The sequence below is a fragment of the Parasteatoda tepidariorum genome, chromosome 4, assembly GCF_043381705.1.
Source record: "Parasteatoda tepidariorum isolate YZ-2023 chromosome 4, CAS_Ptep_4.0, whole genome shotgun sequence".
Classification (NCBI taxonomy): Eukaryota; Metazoa; Arthropoda; class Arachnida; order Araneae; family Theridiidae; genus Parasteatoda; species Parasteatoda tepidariorum.
Window position 1 is genome coordinate 57,242,480 of NC_092207.1, and position 18,785 is coordinate 57,261,264.

The 18,785-nt window shown below is 30.8% G+C and overlaps 1 protein-coding gene across 1 annotated transcript; it reads right to left on the reverse strand.

The window, feature by feature from the left end:
• Positions 1 to 200: 200 nt before the first annotated feature.
• On the reverse strand, positions 201 to 16,835 carry LOC107440402 (uncharacterized). Its single transcript, XM_043050620.2, has 6 exons — positions 16,751 to 16,835; positions 15,020 to 15,316; positions 13,465 to 13,580; positions 9,044 to 9,086; positions 6,892 to 7,155; positions 201 to 1,525 (listed from the first exon to the last, which is right to left on the reverse strand). Exons 2-6 carry the CDS (start codon positions 15,273 to 15,275, stop codon positions 321 to 323), a joined length of 1,884 nt encoding a protein of 627 aa, XP_042906554.1. The 5' UTR covers positions 15,276 to 15,316; positions 16,751 to 16,835; the 3' UTR covers positions 201 to 320.
• Between the last annotated feature and the right edge of the window lie 1,950 nt (positions 16,836 to 18,785).

Genomic DNA, 18,785 nt, shown 5'->3' on the forward strand with positions numbered 1-18,785 from the left:
TTTATCATACTTTGATTCATTTTCATGTAAATTTGTACCGAATGATACATTATTTCTTGAGTTCTATGCGAAAATGTGTCTGTTCCCTAACTTTTAGACACGAGAGCAGTTTTTTACATCAATGAATTTCTCTAATATTGAACATGACATTTGCACTAACATTAATAAGCAAAGAATAAATCATAAATACTTAATTAGATTATAAATATTTATTGAAGTAAGTTTAAAGGTTTCGATATTTACAAAACAAGCTCTTGTCTTTTAATGTAGTTCAAAATTTTCATGTTAAAAAAAATTGTGCCAAAATCAATTTCTTTACTTCAGAATTTATTGCAATTCTTAATGAAATCATCCTGTTTCTCATCCTCAGAAGGAATTTCAAATTTCACATTCATAGTAGTGTTGGTTGAGCACGTGTCAACAGAATGCGAAGATTCTGGCTCTGAATAATGCGCAGAATCAGTTGCTAGACCAGGATAACAGCAAAGTGAAACATCAAGTCCAGTTGTCTCAAGAGAATGTTTAGAATTAGATGACAAATCAAGAATCGTGGTTTCTGGTGGATGTCTGAACCTAGGAGGCAAATCAAAACTTGTTTCAGGAGAATAATTAAAGTGAGAAGGCATATCACTTCTTTCTGTTTCGGGAGAAGGTTCCGACAAATTAAGACTAGTTGCTTCTGTGTGATGCTTAAAGTCAGGTGGAAAATCAATTCTTTTTGTTTCAGGAGGACGTCCAAATCCATGAGTCAAATCAAAACTTGTTTTTTCAGAAGACTGCTCCAAATCAGAAGGCAAATTGAGTATTTTCGTGTCAGAAGAGCATTTAAATTCCGAAGGAAAATCAAGTCTTGATTTTTCAAGGGAATGTCTAAATTCAGGAGACAAATTGAGAATTGTTTTTTCAGGAAAACATATAAACTCAGAAGACGAATCAAATCTTTTTGTTTCTGGATGACAAGCATATCTAGTAGGAGGCAAATCATGTCTTGTTGTTTCGGAAGGACAAGAATGTCTGAATTCTGGGGCAAAGTCACGTCTTGTTGATTCGGGAGGACAAGAATGTCTGAATTTTGGGGCAAAATCACGTCTTGTTGCTTCGGAAGGACAAGAATGTCTGAATTCTGTGGGATAATCAAGACTTGTTTCAGGAGAATATCTAAATCCAGGTAGTGATAGTTTCCTTGGTTCTATACAATTCATACAGCACGGATAATTTAAATTATCCGGATGCTGGTAAAACCGGGGTAAACCTGAATTGCCACAGTTGAAATCCCGAGGAAAATACAGTGCATTATGGGATTGATGTTGATAAATTTGTAATGGTGATAGCCCTGAGAAATATTGCTTCTCCGGCATCGGAATATAGTATGGCTGACACATATTTTCATAATTTAGCATATTAGGAGAGTTGTGTGAAAGATTTGACGAGATATTCTGTGATATCGGCTCCTGGCAATAGACCCGATTAGACGAAGGAAATTCGGCAAAACTATCTCTTTCGGGTCTCTTCGTGTGCATATAATCTAAAAGCAAACAGAACGCAACGTGTTAGTGTAACAACTCATAGCAATTTAATAAATAATTTTTTTAGCATTTATATTCAAAATATAATCAAAAATCAAGTTATTTTGAGTTAATTCCAAACACATGACCATTATAACAAACAGCTTTCTGTACAGTTGCTGACTAAGTTAGTTCTGAAAACGAATGCTGGCGTTTATTTGTGATAACAGAACGGAAACGATTCGACGTTGTTATAAAACATTTGTAGTAATTTAACAGATGTAAGTTAACTTAAAGGCGAACAGTTTGGAATTGCACACTTTTCAGAAAGAAGAATCAAGAAAGGGGAAGATAGATTACAATTTTATTTTAATAAAAGAAACTATTTCTGCTAACTTTTTTTTCATAATGAAAGCACGAAACTTAAATGATAAGCAAAAATCTGAACTTTGCTGTAGCAGCGATACTTTTCAACTTTTCGCCTCAACAATTTATCAAAGACAGTTTTTGGAAGATCCTAAAAGTCGACTCATAAGTTGAATAAAAATGAACAAAAAATTTTCATCTCATCTTAATCGTAGATAAAAATAACTTTCATCTTCAACCAGATTTGTAAAATACTTCGGATTATTAGGAATGTTTTAACCAACAGCATAAGTGTTATAACATTTGAAAATGAAATATAATATAACTTAATTGTTAACTTGTCACTTATATTATTTAAAAAATTAAATATTAGTATTTTATTTTTAATTTAATATGAATATTACTATTAAAAATTCGTTCATATGAATGGCATGTCTATGCAAGTAAAACATGTGTCTAATTTCTTTATCCAGTGGTTAGAACTAATTAGTTAACATATCCTTTAGTACTCTCAACAAGCATACTTTGAAGTACTATTAGTAACTTACAGTATGAAAATCATTTCACTCATTTGATATTTATTCTGCGTTAATCAGACAAAAGAAACAGTGCAACAAAAAAAAACGAACCACCCTGAATAACTATTGATCTAATGATCAGACGATCTTAACGTTCTAGGACTCAATCTTAATGGTTCAAAGGGAGCCCCACAAATATCGGGGGTAGCCGCAATCTGAGAAATATGGTCCCAATAGTTTGGTCAGGAGAGCTCTTTAAAGTTTTCGACCATTTAATGTTAATTTCACCTTTTGCGTATCTCGCTATACCTCGAGAACTTTTTAAACGAATTGAAAATTTTTTAAATAGAATTATAAAATTCGTTAATCCAAAGATAATTTCATGCAAAAAATGACTTTCAGTAAAAATTTATTATTATTTTATTTAATAATTGTATTAAAATTTTTAAATTGTAAAGTGTACACTGTTTTACATTATTTTGGAGAATATAATTTTACGTAATGGCAAAACACATAAATTTGAGCAAAATCGGTTGAAAAGTTACCGAGAAATCGAATTTTAAATATCTGCCTTTTTTAAAATTTAATTTCTTAGGAACTTTTCAACCGACTTTGCTCAATTTTTTTATTTTACCTTGTAAAATTATGTTTCTTAAAATGATGCAAAAAATTTTACACCTTTCAATTAAAAAAATTTAAAAACAATAAATATTTAATAAAAGTTAATTTTAGCATGGAATTATATTTGATAAACGAATTTTATAATTATGAGCAAAATGTTTTTTAAAATTCGTTTTAAAAGTTCTCGACATACATTAAATTACGCAAGAAGTAAAATTAAGGGGTAAAGACTTCGGGGCGCTTTCCTGATCAAATTATTAGGACCATATTTCCCAGATTGCGGCTCCCCCCCCCCATATTTTGAGGATCAGAAATCCGAATCTCTCGAAAAAAGAGATATGTTTATTCAGAGAAAGTACGTTTTTTTGTCCAATTTCATCGTTTAAAATATCTTCTGCACTTACAAATCAGCATATTTGAAGTCCTCCTCTCAAACAATTAAGATTAAGTCCTAAAACGTGAAGATCCCACCATTTGATCAAAAGTTATTTATTTTCCGTTTTTTAATTTTGCGCACTGTACACTGTCAAAACTGTGGTGTAATTTCTTTCCAAATTCGGTGTTGAACGAACCAAAGAATTGTGTGAAAGAAAAAGTTAATACCATGTCAAGAGCTTGTATCTGCTTTGGAGCTCTCCTAATCAAACTATTGGGACCATATTTCCCAGTGTAGGGAATTAAATTTAAACATCAGCCATGACGAATGCTTACACAAAGCTCACGTGCATAGAAAATTTCATTTTTTTTCTCTTCAAAACCCTCTATTTTGACACAATTAGTTATAGTTGTTATATTGTTTGCATTCGGATTCGAGATTACCTGGATTTGTCACTGTCTTGCACGTTGCTAAACATATACTGAAACAAAAGTTCGCCATTTCAAAATACAAATACATCTAACTTTAAAATTGCGTAATAAGGATATTTACATATGAATTTTAAAGAACTTGCATAATTTTTTTTAACTAATTGTGTCAAATTATTTCAAAATATTTAGTTTCTATCCGCTTCTATTCTGTTAAGTTTAATTCAAATTCGTCTTAATATTCCCTTTGCTATGCGCAAGTTCGATTTACAAACTAATTTGACACAAATTTACATAAATTTAATAAACTAAAGCTTAGTGTATGTATGCATCCTAAATTAACTGTTCTTATATTTAACTGTTCCGTAAAAATAACTTAACTTATTCTTTTGTGTATTTCATTTTACTGCGTTTAAAAACTTAATGTTACTGGATACCAAATATAGGGGAAACTACACTGGTTATCATAAATTAAGGAAAAATCACAAAAATAGCGATAACTCTTTCAAAAGTAAGCCAAACCGTGCAAAATTTGCATATGTTGTCCACTAAGAGTAGCTGAGTAAAATTGCAATATGCAAATTAGTGGCGCTGCACTCGGCTTACGTCATCTGCCTGGAGCATAAAAGTCCAAGTTTGAGAGAAAGCACACAAATTTTACTGTGATTGCGACATTGAAAATCTGAGATAGCCAATTCGTAATAATGACCTCTAGGCATCATTTGCCTGAAGAACTACGATGGAGAGCCATCNTTAAAATTAAATAAAAAAATTTTATTTTTAAGTTAATATGAACATTACTATTAAAAATTCTTCCTTATGAATGGTATGTTTATGCAAGGAAAACATGCGTCTTATTTCGTTATCCAGTGGTTAGAACTGATTAGTTAACATTTCCTTTATTCGTAGTACTCCGAATAAGCGTACTTTGAAGTACTATGAGTAACTTACAGTATGAAAATCCTATCGTTAGATAGAATTTTTCCTTTTGCTCTCATTTGCTATTTATTTCGCGTTAATCACACAAAAAGAACAATGCGCCAAAAAAAAAAGAAAACTGACCATTCTGAATAACTTTTGATCTAATGATCGGATCTTCACGTTCTAGGACTCAATCTTAATGGTTCAAAGGAATGATTCAAATATGGTAATTAATTTGTGCGAAAAATATTTTTAGTTACGAAATCAGACACAAAAACGTATTGTCTCTGAATAAATATGTTCTTTATTTGGGGGCAATCAGGGAAATATAGTCCCAATAGTTTGGTCAGGAGAACTCTTCAAAGTTTTCGACCATTTAATGTTAATTTTACCTTTTGCGTATTTCGCTATATCTCGGGGAACTTTTTAAACAAATCGAAACTTTTTTATATGCAATTATTAAATTCGTTTATCCATAGATAATTTCACGCAAAAAATAACTTTTAGTAAAAATTTATTATTATTTTTTTCAATAATGGTCGAAAAAAATTGGAATTGTAAGGTGTACAATGTTTTGCATTATTTTGAAGAATATAATTTTACGTGAAGGCAAAACACATAAATTTGAGCAAAATCAGTTGAAAAGTTCCCCAGAAATCAAATTTTAAATATCTGCCTTTTTTTAAAATTTAATTTCTCAGGAACTTTTCAACCGACTTTTTGCTCAATTTTTTTATTTTACCTTGTAAAATTATATTCTTTAAAAAGATGCAAAAAATTTTATACCTTTCAATTTAAAAAAAATAATGAAAAACAATAAATATTTAATAAAAGTTAATTTTAGCATTGAATTATCTGTGATAAACGAATTTTATAATTGTGAGCAAAATTTTTTTTAAATTCGTTTAAAAAGTTCTCGAGATATATTGAAATACGCAAAAAGTAAAATTAAGGGGTAAAAATTTTGGAGTGCTTTCCTGATCAAATTATTGGGACCATATTTCCTAGATTACGGCTCCCGCTATATTTTGTGCATCAGAAATCCGAATCTGTCGAAAAAAAAGGTATGTTTATTCAGAAAAAGTACGTTTTTGTGTCCAATTTCATCATTTAAAATATCTTCTGAACTTATTAATCCGCATATTTTAAGCCCTGCTCTCAAACCATTAAGATTGAGTCCTAAGACGTAAAGATCCCATCATTAGATCAAAAGTTATTTATTTTCCGTTTTTTTTCATTTAGCGCACTGTACACTGTCAAAACTGTGGTGTAATTTCTTTCCAAATTCGGTGTTGAACACCAAAGAATTGTGTGAAAGAAAAGGTTAGTACCATGCCAAGAGCTTGTATCTGCTTTGGAGCGCTTTCTAAATCAAACTATTGGGACCATATTTCCCAGTGTAGAGAATTAAATTTAAACGTCAGCCATGACGAATTCTTACACAAAGCTCACTTGCATAGAAAATTCCTTTTTTTTTCTTTTTCAAAACCCCCTATTTTGACACAATTAGTTATAGTTATTATATTGTTTGCATTCGGATACGAGATTGCCTGGATTTGTTATTGTCTAGCACGTTGTTAAACATATACTGAAACAAAAGTTCACCATTACAAAATACAAATACATCTGACTTTAAAGTTGTGTAATAAGGATATTTATATATGAATTTTAAAGAACTTGCATAATTTTTTTTAACCAATTGTGTAAAATTATTTCAAAATATTTAGTTTCCGATAAGTTTAATTCAAATTCGTCTTAATATTCTCTTTGCTATGCGTAAGTTCGATTTACAAACTAATTTGATTAAAATTTACATAAATTTAATAAACTAAAACTTAGTGTGTGTATGCATACTAAATTAACTGCTCTTATATTTAACTGCACCGTAAAAATAACTTATATAGGGGGAACTATTTTCAACCAAAAGTAATTGAGCGGAACATTCCTTTTGTTTCATGACACCAGAACTGTCCTTAATATTTAATTACATCAAGAATTATTTCTGGTATTTCACTACAGTACTTTTGATGTAAAATAGTAGCCAAAATTTAAGCTTTACAATACACTAAAATTTTATAAAATCTCATTACTCGTGTTATAAATACCAAACGTAGTATAAAGTACCATTCTCATACTAAATTAGCTCAAAATCATACCTTGTGGATAGGCTTCATCCCAATGGGGTTTAAGAATTGGAGGGGAAATACTGTCTTTTTTGCTTCTAATTCCTTTGAGATTCGCCACGGATGGATCATAAACAGGATCTGGGCTACATTCCGAAGATCTGTCACTAGATCGGGGAGATTCCAGGATGGACGAAGAAAAACTATCACCTTCCCCCGGATTTGTAAAATACTCAGGATTGTTAGGAACGTATTCAGATGTTGGAGACCTTTTAGCATACTCCTGAATCCATTTTTCTAAAGAACATTCAACAATTCAAAAATTTAATAACATGAGCAAATATCTCATTGAGCATCTACTATTGGGTTTCACAAGCTTAGCTCATAACCTCTTCAAAATTTTCTTAAATTTTCAATAAATGAAGTAATATAAAGATATTTCTCTACCATTTAAAATTTTACTATGAACTAAGTCTAGCAAATATTTGTCTTTTTATGATTCGTATTTTTTGGCAAAAAGTGATAAAAGTGTAATTTGAGACTCGAATTCGCGTCATAAATTTATGACCTATCGATAGATCATGGAAGCAAGAATATGAGGAGCAGGTATAAGATCTCGAGTGAGTGAATAGCAATAAAGCCGTAGAAATGCTATAAGACGTACCAAATATTAACAAATTTTACATATCTATTATTCCTGAATCAACTGATTATTAAAAAATGCCTATTCTATGATCTAATAAAAATGTCACAATTAAGCAACTAAACTAAAATTCTGATTTATTTGGAATTTAAATGTGTCCTTTTTCTACAAGACAATGTGCATTGATATAATTAATTTTGAATTCTTGCTGTAGGTATACCAACTTACCATCGGGTTAACCATGGGAGGTTATCGTGTTTTTCCCCTCCATGAAATGGACACCGGACTCCCGCCTATCATATCGTAGACTGTCTTGGTCCTTTCTGGGAAGACATCTACTCTACTCCTCTTTTGGTCTTCGATTTTATTCTGGTTAACGGGTTCATAGATCTGGTCTGACTTCATCAGGCCAGATGAGGCTAAGCAACAACGACAACAAATGGTTTGCTAGAATGCTACAATCATTTGCTAGGTATTTTATTCGAATATTTTATTTACTACATAATTTCCATCATTCTCACCAACAACTCTTACCCTATTTATTAAATTTTAGCATTTCTTCATAGTTTCTGAATAGTATGGTCTGAATAGTATGATAGCAAAGACTAGCAAAAGCGTTTGAGTTTGGTTAAGCAGTTTTCTTTCATCAGTCTTTAAACTTCTCGAACTATGACTATCCTATACTTACTATTATTACTAATATAAAACAAAGTATCACACTTAGCAAAATATCAAACCTTCCATGCTTCTTTTCAAAGTAAACGATTTCCTTATGTATATAAATAAAAAAAAACAAGTATATTTTATTTGATTTTCGAAATTTTCAACAAATGTAAGAGACTTCATAGGTTCAGTAATAGCAATTTAAAAATTTCATTTTGTTGCTTAATAAGCGTACATTTGTAACTCCTAAATTGATTTTGCTGGATGAGTGTTATCGATAATGTCAACCTTCATCCATGAAAAGGTACCCCCACAAGGAATTAAGTCCCAGTATTAACTGGAAATTTGTTACTTCTGCCGGCCTTTATCCTATTCATCATGTAGTACAGCGTTTCCCAAAGTGTGGTAGGCGTACCCCTAGGAGTACGGGAACAGTTTAACAGAGTACGCGTTCTTATGCGAAATATCTTGCAACAAATGAAAATTTCAACAAAAAAAAAATATTTAAAAACAAAGCTAGCCATGAAAATTTACGATTACGTATTTTTCTATTGACTATTTTTTTTCAGAGTTAGCAGTTAATAATTAGTGGTGTCAACAGCCAGTTGTGATTTTTAAATTTTGTGCAATTTTTTTATAGTAAAAAATACGGTCATTTTCTTATTAGTGATACACAGCGTTACGAAAAATTTAGAAAGGGTGCACAAAAGTCATAAGTTTGGGAAACACTGACGTAGTATGTTAAACTTCGTGGTAGAGCTTTGCTGTTAGCTACCCACGTAGAATTGAGTTAACATGTCCTATATACTAGTGAATTAGAATTGAATAATTGTAGTGGTAATCACGCTACAAATGCATGAAGGAAAAAAAATTGCATACCTTTCTTTGGTTTCTGTTCTCTGGCATCACTGAAACGAGAGGTCTAAAAATTTTCAATAAATTACTATTGATATAAATTAACTTTAAATCACTAACAAACTAAATATTTAGAATGTTTGAAAAAAAAATAGAATAAATGTTACAAGGTGAAAATGTTACAAGTATCAATGTTTTCTCTAACAAAACTCATAACCATACTCTTTTGCATAGCGCAATAAAAACGTCAAGCATATTTTCTTAATTTTAGGAAAATCAACTTTTTAAAATATTGCATTTAACGAATACAAATATGTAAGTAGAATGCATAAAAATTGCATTATATGGACTTTTTAAAAGCATGTATTTCAATTACTGATTTCTTAGAAACTTCATTGAATTCGGAAATATTGGTCACTTTTGACAGCTACAAATTTGCAGTGTTATCCTAAAGAAAGGAAAATACGATGAAAAATAAAAACAATTAGATGCGTATGTTTGCACCAAAAAATATTAAAAGCAAATTTTTTAGAAATATACTTTGACTTGAGTTTCAAATATGCCAGTAAAACGTGCATACATTTAAAAATTATGAAATAAGGGTTAATTAAATTGATCTTGAAATTAATAGAAATCAATAGTATTGAAAGTTAATCGAAAAAAAAACTATTTTCCTCCTTTTTACATATTACAAGAAACCAGCAATCAGAATAACAATCTAAGTAATAAGTATTGATTTTCTTTACAGCAAAACTCTTATCATGATAAAATGCAGTTTAAGAAAAATATATTTTAGAAAACAGAAATTAAAACCTATTCTCAGTTCTTTATGCCATCAAACAAATAAGGAAAAGGAAATTAAATTTTAAAAATACCCAGTGTAATGTTGCTTGATTGTTTAGAATAAGTATGTACGACTAATTAAATTTTAATTTCGTAGTATTTATTTTGAAATACATTCACTATTTTATCCATTTTCTCACAAAATAATATTTAATTTGAAATCTAATAACAATAAAAAAAATACTTCATACGCATTTAAATTTTTATAAATTGACATTATATTATCAAATCAATTCCAAAAGCAAATATGCTGGTGTTGTTACTTATACCACTTGCCAATCTTCTGCAGGCAGAATTCGAACACCCGTTCTCAGGAACAAGAGCCCAACGTCCTCAAGTCAGAAAGTAAATATATACTCATTTATCAAAATATTACGATAATAGTATGTAAGAAATTATCAATACAATCCTTTTCTACCAACTTATTGGATTAACAACAATGAATTTTGCAAATTTGACTTTAGGTTTGTAGTTAGTGGACCTCCTAAATCATACTAAGAATTACATAATATACAGTTTAGCAAAAATCTTATATTTTTTGCCAACTTTCTTTCGATTCAGACTACTCTGTGACGGTGTTGCTATTTGAATGAAATTTTAAGGTATTCATAGCAAGGATCGATAGATGAGTTTTAGAAATGACTTTCAATTTTAGTGAACCATCTAACTAATTTTGATGCTTTGTGTGATACAAGCTTTAGTTTGGTGCTGAGTTATATATTTTATGCAATAACTGATTTTCAGTATGATGACATATTTATAATTTCCGTATCAAATGAAAACGAATAATGAATGAAATAATGAATAACTAGCAAAATCTTTTTTTAAAAAAAATAGTAGTTCTATAGGATGCAATAATAAACTGAATGTTTTGATTTATTTTACGCTTATATATATATTTTTTAAAGCAGGGGGAAATAAACGCTGATACGAAATAATGTCTGGCCAAGCTAATTGTATTATAAAGGCTTTAATTTTTCGCTTTATCAAACAATATGAGCATGGCATTCCATTTTCTTGAAATGCACATTTCGAAGTAATTTTTTTTTTTACACCAATGCTTTTAAACTCATGATTTTAACCGAGATCGTTTGCATTCTTGAAAAGACGCGTTTGATGTTTTACAGGTCACTTTTAACGTCATAGTTATTTGAAGTTTTGTGTACTAGAATTTAAGACAGAGAAATCGATTGTCTGAGGTGACTGGTTGCTAGTACATGATAGATGTATTCACCCATTTTATAAAAAGACATATGTCGTGGAGAATTTTTTTCACCAATGCCTTTTAGATTCATAATTTTAACTGTTATAGAGAAGCCAAATTTTTAAATAGTTAAGGTTTAATTAAGATATAATTAATGATGATAGAAGAGAACTAAATTAGTTTTTGCAAACTTTTTCTCAAACAATGGGTGATTTATAAAAGATATTCTTATACATGCACACATACACCGAAGAGCCATTACATTATGACCACCCTCCATCTATAACAATGGGCTCGCCCAGGTTTTCATTGTTTCTCGCCCAGGAACAATGTTTTCATGGGGCACATTATAGGGCCTATAATACTTATAGAACAATCCCTGACGTCCGTAAGCTACTTGAGCATAGTTGCAGACCAGGTTTACCCATTCATGGCAGCAGTTTTTCCTGCGGGGAATGGTGTTTACCAACAGGATAATGCACCATGTCGTAAGGGTCGAATCGTCAAGGAACATTCCCGTGACTTTCAAGTCACGTCTTGGCCCCCAAGTTCNTTATTAAAAAATTAGATCACGTATAGTGCCTTTATTTTTGTTGATGTTTTTCATCTTTTTATTATTAGCATAGAGCTGGCTAGACAAAGGCAAACAAAACTTAATCTAATATTTATGAGTAACTGTTACAATCTATCAAGAGTTATAATGAATTGCATATTATATGCTAAAATTGTTTTTGTTTTTTTCACATGACTCCGTGATTTTAAATTTTAATTTGTTGTGTTGTTTCTTAATTTATTTTTTCCTCGCCATTATTACTATCAATTTTTTCGAAAATGCCATTCTGAATCTTCCGAAAGTTCTTTAGTTAAATTTACTTTTGGAGAAAACTTCTTGTAGAATGCGGTTCTTAAACATAGTGTTTATCAGATTAGGTAAATGAAAGTAATTTAATGCTATATATTTGTCGCACTGAGATATTTATGCCCAAAATGAAGTGAGAGTTAAAAAAAAGAAGAAGAAGAGAAAGACCTTGTACTTATTTTTCACTGCAAACAATTTTTCTAGCGACTGCATTTATTAGGTTCACCTAATTATTAGAGAATTTTTTGTATTATAATTGATATTAGAGAATAATTAGCATTATAATTGATATAAATAATAATCCACAAAAATGCAATTTTTGTTACTCCGTAAGTAGTAAATTTTGAAACATTTGGGAAGAAGACGAGAAAAATTATGTTTGTTGGTAAAAGAGTCTTGGCTGAATCTAAATAAAATGTGCCCAATATTCATAAATATAAAATAGTAAAATTATTCTAAAGTTATTAGAGCTGCTAACTAAACTGATAATAGTTATTTAATGTTTTGTGTACTAGAATTTGAAAGACAGAGAAATCGATTGTCTGAGATGGCTGGCTGCTAGTACATGATCGAAGTATTCCCCCATTTGGTAAAAGTACATATTTCGTGGAGAATTTTTTGCACCAATGCCTTTTAGATTCATAATTTTAACTGCAATAGAGAAGTCAAATTTTTAAATAGTTAAGGTTTAATTTAGATATAATTAATGATGACAGAAGAGAACTAAATTAGTTTTTGCAAACTTTTTCTCAAACAAAGGCTGATTTATAAAAGATATTCTTATACTTACACATATACACCAAAGAGCCATTACATTATGACCACCCTCCATCTATAACAATGGGCTCGCCCAGGTTTTCATGGTTTCTCGCCCAGGAACAATGTTTTCATGGGGCACATTAGGACCCATAATCCTAATAGAACAATCACTGACGTCTGTAAGCTACTTGAACATAGTTGCAGACCAGGTTCACCCTTTCATGGCAACAGTTTTTCCTGCGGGGAATGGTGTTTACCAACAGGATAATGCACCATGCCATAAGGGTCGAATCGTCGTGGATTGGTTTGAGGAACATTCCAGTGACTTTCAAGTCATGTCTTGGCCCCCAAATTCACCTGACCTTAATCCAATAGAGCATTTGTGGTCCTACTTGGAAAACCAAATTCGTGCTACCACGCTACCCCCTCGAAATGTGAGGGAATTGCAGGACCAGTTGGTGAGCACTTGGTACCAGATACCGCAGACTACCTATCAACACCTTGTGGAATCAATGCCACGGTGGTGCTAGTAGTTTTGAGGGCTAAAAGTGGTCCTACATGTTATTAGCAGGGTGGTTATAATGTAATGGCTCTTCGGTGTATATGCTCATTACATATTTGTAAAATCTTAAACAACAAAAATCCAATAAAATTTAAATAGTGAACATTGTAAGCATTTGGATACCTGTAAGCGAACATTATGTAAATTAAAAATAACAATATTTGGCGATCTTTCTATCTATTTTTCATCTATCTCCAAAGTTAACTTAAAAACAGTACCTGCGATTCCATGCTTGCCTTTTCCACTTCATTGTCCCCACTTCGACGCAAAAGAGCTCTTCTTGCCAACCGTTTTGATTTTTCCAATCGCGCTGTTCTAGGGCAGTAGACATAACCTGTAATAAAGTAACATTATTATAATTAGTTGTTACAATCTAGATAGTATTTATTTACTAGCTGAATACAGATTCAGCTAGTTAATAAATGGGGAGAATAAAAACGGTAGTAATCAATAAATCAGTACTGATCAACAAAATCATGCACAAAATTGAAAGGTATAATCTGGTATAATTAATAAAGTTAAAGTAATTCCAATTATTTATTTTTTTAATCTTTATTTGATGCCCTTCCTGGTGTATTTGCGTTATAAAATGAAGCAGTACACGTTTTTTTGTTGTTCATCCTATCAACTGTAGTATTCGAGACCATACATGATATTTCATACATGATAGTCAAAATTACCAAATATATCAATATAATACTTTGTACCTATGTTGGTATATTTGATCTCTATTGCATAACCCTTCATGATACTCACCATACGTATCTGAAAAAGAATTTTTAAATTTTTTTCATCAAAATATTATAAAATTAAAATTTGAAAAAATTAATAGAAAAATTACCAAAGTTTGTTTTACTTAGAATTAGTCCAGTGGGCTACAAAATTTACGTAACTTTTTCAAAAATATAAAAAAAAATTCGAAAAAGAAAAGAAAAGTGTTAAAATGTAATGATAAAATGTATAATAGTTTTTATAATGCTATTATGCTTCAATTTTGCAAAGTTTGCAATGTAAAAAATGTCTGTGAAGTAGGTCAGTTATGATAAGTCGGTCAAGTAAGTTAAGATTTTTAGTTAAATAGGTATATATTGAACGGGACTTGTTGAACGTTGTGTTCAAGAAAATAAAAGCAAAGAATGATAGAACATCATTGTTTCCTACACGTGTATAGAAATAATTTTCTAATAAAATATTAAATAAAAGTATAAATAAAAATATATTGTATCAAGGTCACGTTGAGTCCAACCCTTACTATTGACAACACGTGGCTCGACAAAATACTTAACTATTCATATATCGAAGAAATATTAATAAAACATATTTTATTTTATAACAGTCGTTGAACAATTCACTCAATTTTAATTTTACGAGAACCAATGTTCAACTCCGTAGCCTTGTAATTTTGGCCCCAATCCAGAGCAAAAGGGAATTCGCGGATCAATTATTGGTTGTAATTTGCTCTCATTGAAGACTTTATTATGTAACTAATTCGCATTTGTGCTATATGGAGAGGAAAACCACGAAAGTCTCTTACGATTAGGTGGTCGGTGCGAGCCGGGTGCGGAATTCGTATTAACCTGCCATCGCTGGGATCCGAACCCAAGGCACCTCGTTGGGAGGCGAGTGCTCTATCCCCTGAACCACCATGGCTTCAATAAAACATGTATAAAAAGTTGGAGATACTTTTTTGTTTTATGTTATTAAATTATCTGTGAAAAAAAAATTATTACAATAATTTAACCAGAACCGTAATTCCTTTAAGTGATAGTGTACCTGGATATTTTTGCTTATGGAGAAGTTCTAACTGTTTAGCCATTTTGTAGTACTTCTCTTTTGTTTTGGCATCTGTCATTTTCCACGTATCACCCAATAATTTGCTGATTTTTTTATTGTCCTTATTTGGATTTTGACGAGCAAAACCTTTCCTGTGTTCTCGGGCAAAAATCATGAAGGCATTAGGAGGACGTTTGATCTTCGAGTTAGGCTTCAGCACTAGTTCTGACAGGCAGGGTTCCATGTGCTCTGCCATTGATTTGTTTAGTTACAAAACACGAAACCTATTTAATGTCGCTGAAATGAAAGTGATGGAATTAGACTAGGAAACAAATGAACAACAAGGCGAATTGCAGCGAAATTAAATTTATTCTATGAAGCTTTTTTGTTTAAGGAAAATAAAATAGTCACAGTAACTTAAACCTTGAAGTAAAACATCATCTATTGATACTATCTTATGATAGAAAACTGACTAAAATTTAAAGCGGAAAAAAAATTAAATATTTTATGAAATTTCTTTTATTTTTTTATTTATTTTTTTTAAATTTGATAACTTGTATTTTTCCAATTAGATAAATATCATTTAAAGCAATATTAATAATACTTATCCATTTTTTCATATTTTCATGAGTCTAAACAATGCAGAGTGTGACTAACTTTTCAATTATTAAAAAATTAGATCACGTATAGTGCCTTTATTTTTGTTGATGTTTTTCATCTTTTTATTATTAGCATAGAGCTGGCTAGACAAAGGCAAACAAAACTTAATCTAATATTTATGAGTAACTGTTACAATCTATCAAGAGTTATAATGAATTGCATATTATATGCTAAAATTGTTTTTGTTTTTTTCACATGACTCCGTGATTTTAAATTTTAATTTGTTGTGTTGTTTCTTAATTTATTTTTTCCTCGCCATTATTACTATCAATTTTTTCGAAAATGCCATTCTGAATCTTCCGAAAGTTCTTTAGTTAAATTTACTTTTGGAGAAAACTTCTTGTAGAATGCGGTTCTTAAACATAGTGTTTATCAGATTAGGTAAATGAAAGTAATTTAATGCTATATATTTGTCGCACTGAGATATTTATGCCCAAAATGAAGTGAGAGTTAAAAAAAAGAAGAAGAAGAGAAAGACCTTGTACTTATTTTTCACTGCAAACAATTTTTCTAGCGACTGCATTTATTAGGTTCACCTAATTATTAGAGAATTTTTTGTATTATAATTGATATTAGAGAATAATTAGCATTATAATTGATATAAATAATAATCCACAAAAATGCAATTTTTGTTACTCCGTAAGTAGTAAATTTTGAAACATTTGGGAAGAAGACGAGAAAAATTATGTTTGTTGGTAAAAGAGTCTTGGCTGAATCTAAATAAAATGTGCCCAATATTCATAAATATAAAATAGTAAAATTATTCTAAAGTTATTAGAGCTGCTAACTAAACTGATATAATATGAATATCTTAAATATGTAACATACTAAAATTCAAAATAAATAAATAAATAAAGTTTTTTAATGCATCAGAACTCTTGCTTGCGAAAAAAAGAATTCATCGCTAAATTAATTTATTTAAAGGGTGATTTGTAATTAAATATTACGAGAACCTGAAAAGTAAAATAACATTATGTTACTATAGACAAATCCACGAATCTGTCCATATTTCGTAATATTGTTACGATACGAAAGGATTTACATTACATTAACTAATGTAAGAAAAAATACCTGTTTCTATAAATTGTGTTTTTTCTAAAATCGTCTGTTTAAACTAAGATTCTCTTGATTCAAAATAATTTTCTTTCTTCACTCTATTCAAAAAAATTTTTTGCGTACTGTTTCGAGCTGCTTAAGTCAACCCAAAAAATACATGTTTTTTAAATTTTTATTATAACCATTTAAAAATATCTACAAATCGAATTGATTTAAAATGCACTTAAGAATTTGAGCAGAGTGCTCCATAATATTATTAATATATTCAGCATTATTTAATTTGTGTAATTTTATGTAATATTATTTAATGAACGTTTTTTTTTTTTTGTTTCCTTGTCAAAAATGAAAAATTGCCTTTTCAAAACCAGTGAATTCTACACAAAATCATTTATGTATACTCGTATACATGTGTTATGACTCCGCTTATGTTATGACTACGAGACGATGTGTGAACAAGCCTAATATTCTATGCAGTTTTGTTATTGTAATTTGGGCTCAAATCTAAACATAATTNTTTCTCTTAAGAAAATGATTAAACCAGTGATTCCCAAAGTGGTCAATATCGACCCCAAGGGGTCGACGACAGCCTGCAAGGGGTCCATGTCAACTGAAAAAAAAAAAAAATTGGGGGTCCATGAAATGAAAATGGGGGTCAACGATTGTGGATTTCATATAAGCAGGTCGTAACTTTTAATTTTGGCATTTCATAAATGGAATAATCAGCATACACTGATAGTACCGTATTTACTTACATTATACTTCTTCTTCTTCATAAGCGCAACAGCCTTTCACAGGCCAAGGCTGACTCGCAGAGTTTCCTCCATCTGACCCCGTCCAGTGCGACGGCCCGCCATCGGTTGACTCCCAATAGCTTGAGGTCCTTTTCAACGTCGTCTATCCATCTTGTAGGTGGATTCTGAGGCCGTAGAAACTTCTGTTAGCCATGGAAATTCTGTTATTTATTTCGATTTTCAGGTTGTTGTGGATAGAGATCAAGGTTCCTAAGTACTTGAACTGGTTAACAGTTTCAAAAGAGTAAGTCATTATCTCCAGAGGAGATCGATCAGGAGTTTTATTTGTTGCGATTAAAAACTTGGTTTTTCCGGTGTATCCCTCCGCTTATGTTATGACTACGAGGCGATGTGTGAACAAGCCTAATATTCTATGCAGTTTTGTTATTGTAATTTAGGCTCAAATCTAAACATAATTGTACCATTCATAAGAGCTTTCAGAAATGTATTGATTCTCAGAGGTCGTAAGGCCAAAAAAAATTTTGGAAAGTTAATATCTCATTGTGAATAATTCTTAAGGTTTGCCATGTTTTGTATTTTATGCCTCATTTGGCTACATTTGAATAAAATGTCGCCAAAAATATCTTTAAAAATATCTTTTTAAGTTAGCCTAATTAGAAAATATTCTAATGATTATAATATTAATATGATAATGCTGAAGTTTAAAGGCTGAAAGAAAGAACTCGGTACATGTGAAATACTGCAAAAGATATGATGCAATAATATGATGGCGCGTTTTTTCAATCTGCGGCGTAAAAATATATCGGAAGCAGTCTTGAAAGAGCAATTTTACCACTAGCGCCCCCACCTTTAGCTTTACACGATCACCCATCCATATCTATCTACATTCTACATAATTTACAAGAGTAGCTATGAAGTAAAAATGTCATTAAAATTTAAGTTTTTAGGATTATTTTTTGATATATGAAACTGAATTATTATAAACTAGCAGTTGCCTGCAGTTCCACCCGCGTACGTTTTTATTTTCTCTGCGTGTAAGGTTTCATTTTATAACAAAAAAGTATTTTTCCGCTGTAAATTGTAGCCTAGCCTATGTCAACTCTTTATAGCTAGCTAGGCCTCCTACAGTATCTGCGCACAAGATCACGGAGATTTGTTACTTAGTTTTAAAGTAAAAACGTAATAAAGAGACCGACAATACACTACTACGGTTTTTGAAGTTATACTTCTTATGCGACTTCCAACAAAGTTGCGTTAAACGTTAAACGATACATTTTTATTGGCCGGGCATTCACGTG

Bases quoted from the DNA above. Each gene is read 5' to 3' on its own strand.
- LOC107440402 (XM_043050620.2), bottom strand. From the start codon at position 15,275: ATGGCAGAGCACATGGAACCCTGCCTGTCAGAACTAGTGCTGAAGCCT. The intron at 13,581-15,019 runs GTACACTATCAC...ACTTTATTACAG, and splicing joins CCATAAGCAAAAATATCCAG to GTTATGTCTACTGCCCTAGA. The intron at 1,526-6,891 runs GTATGATTTTGA...GTTTGCTTTTAG, and splicing joins GGATGAAGCCTATCCACAAG to ATTATATGCACACGAAGAGA.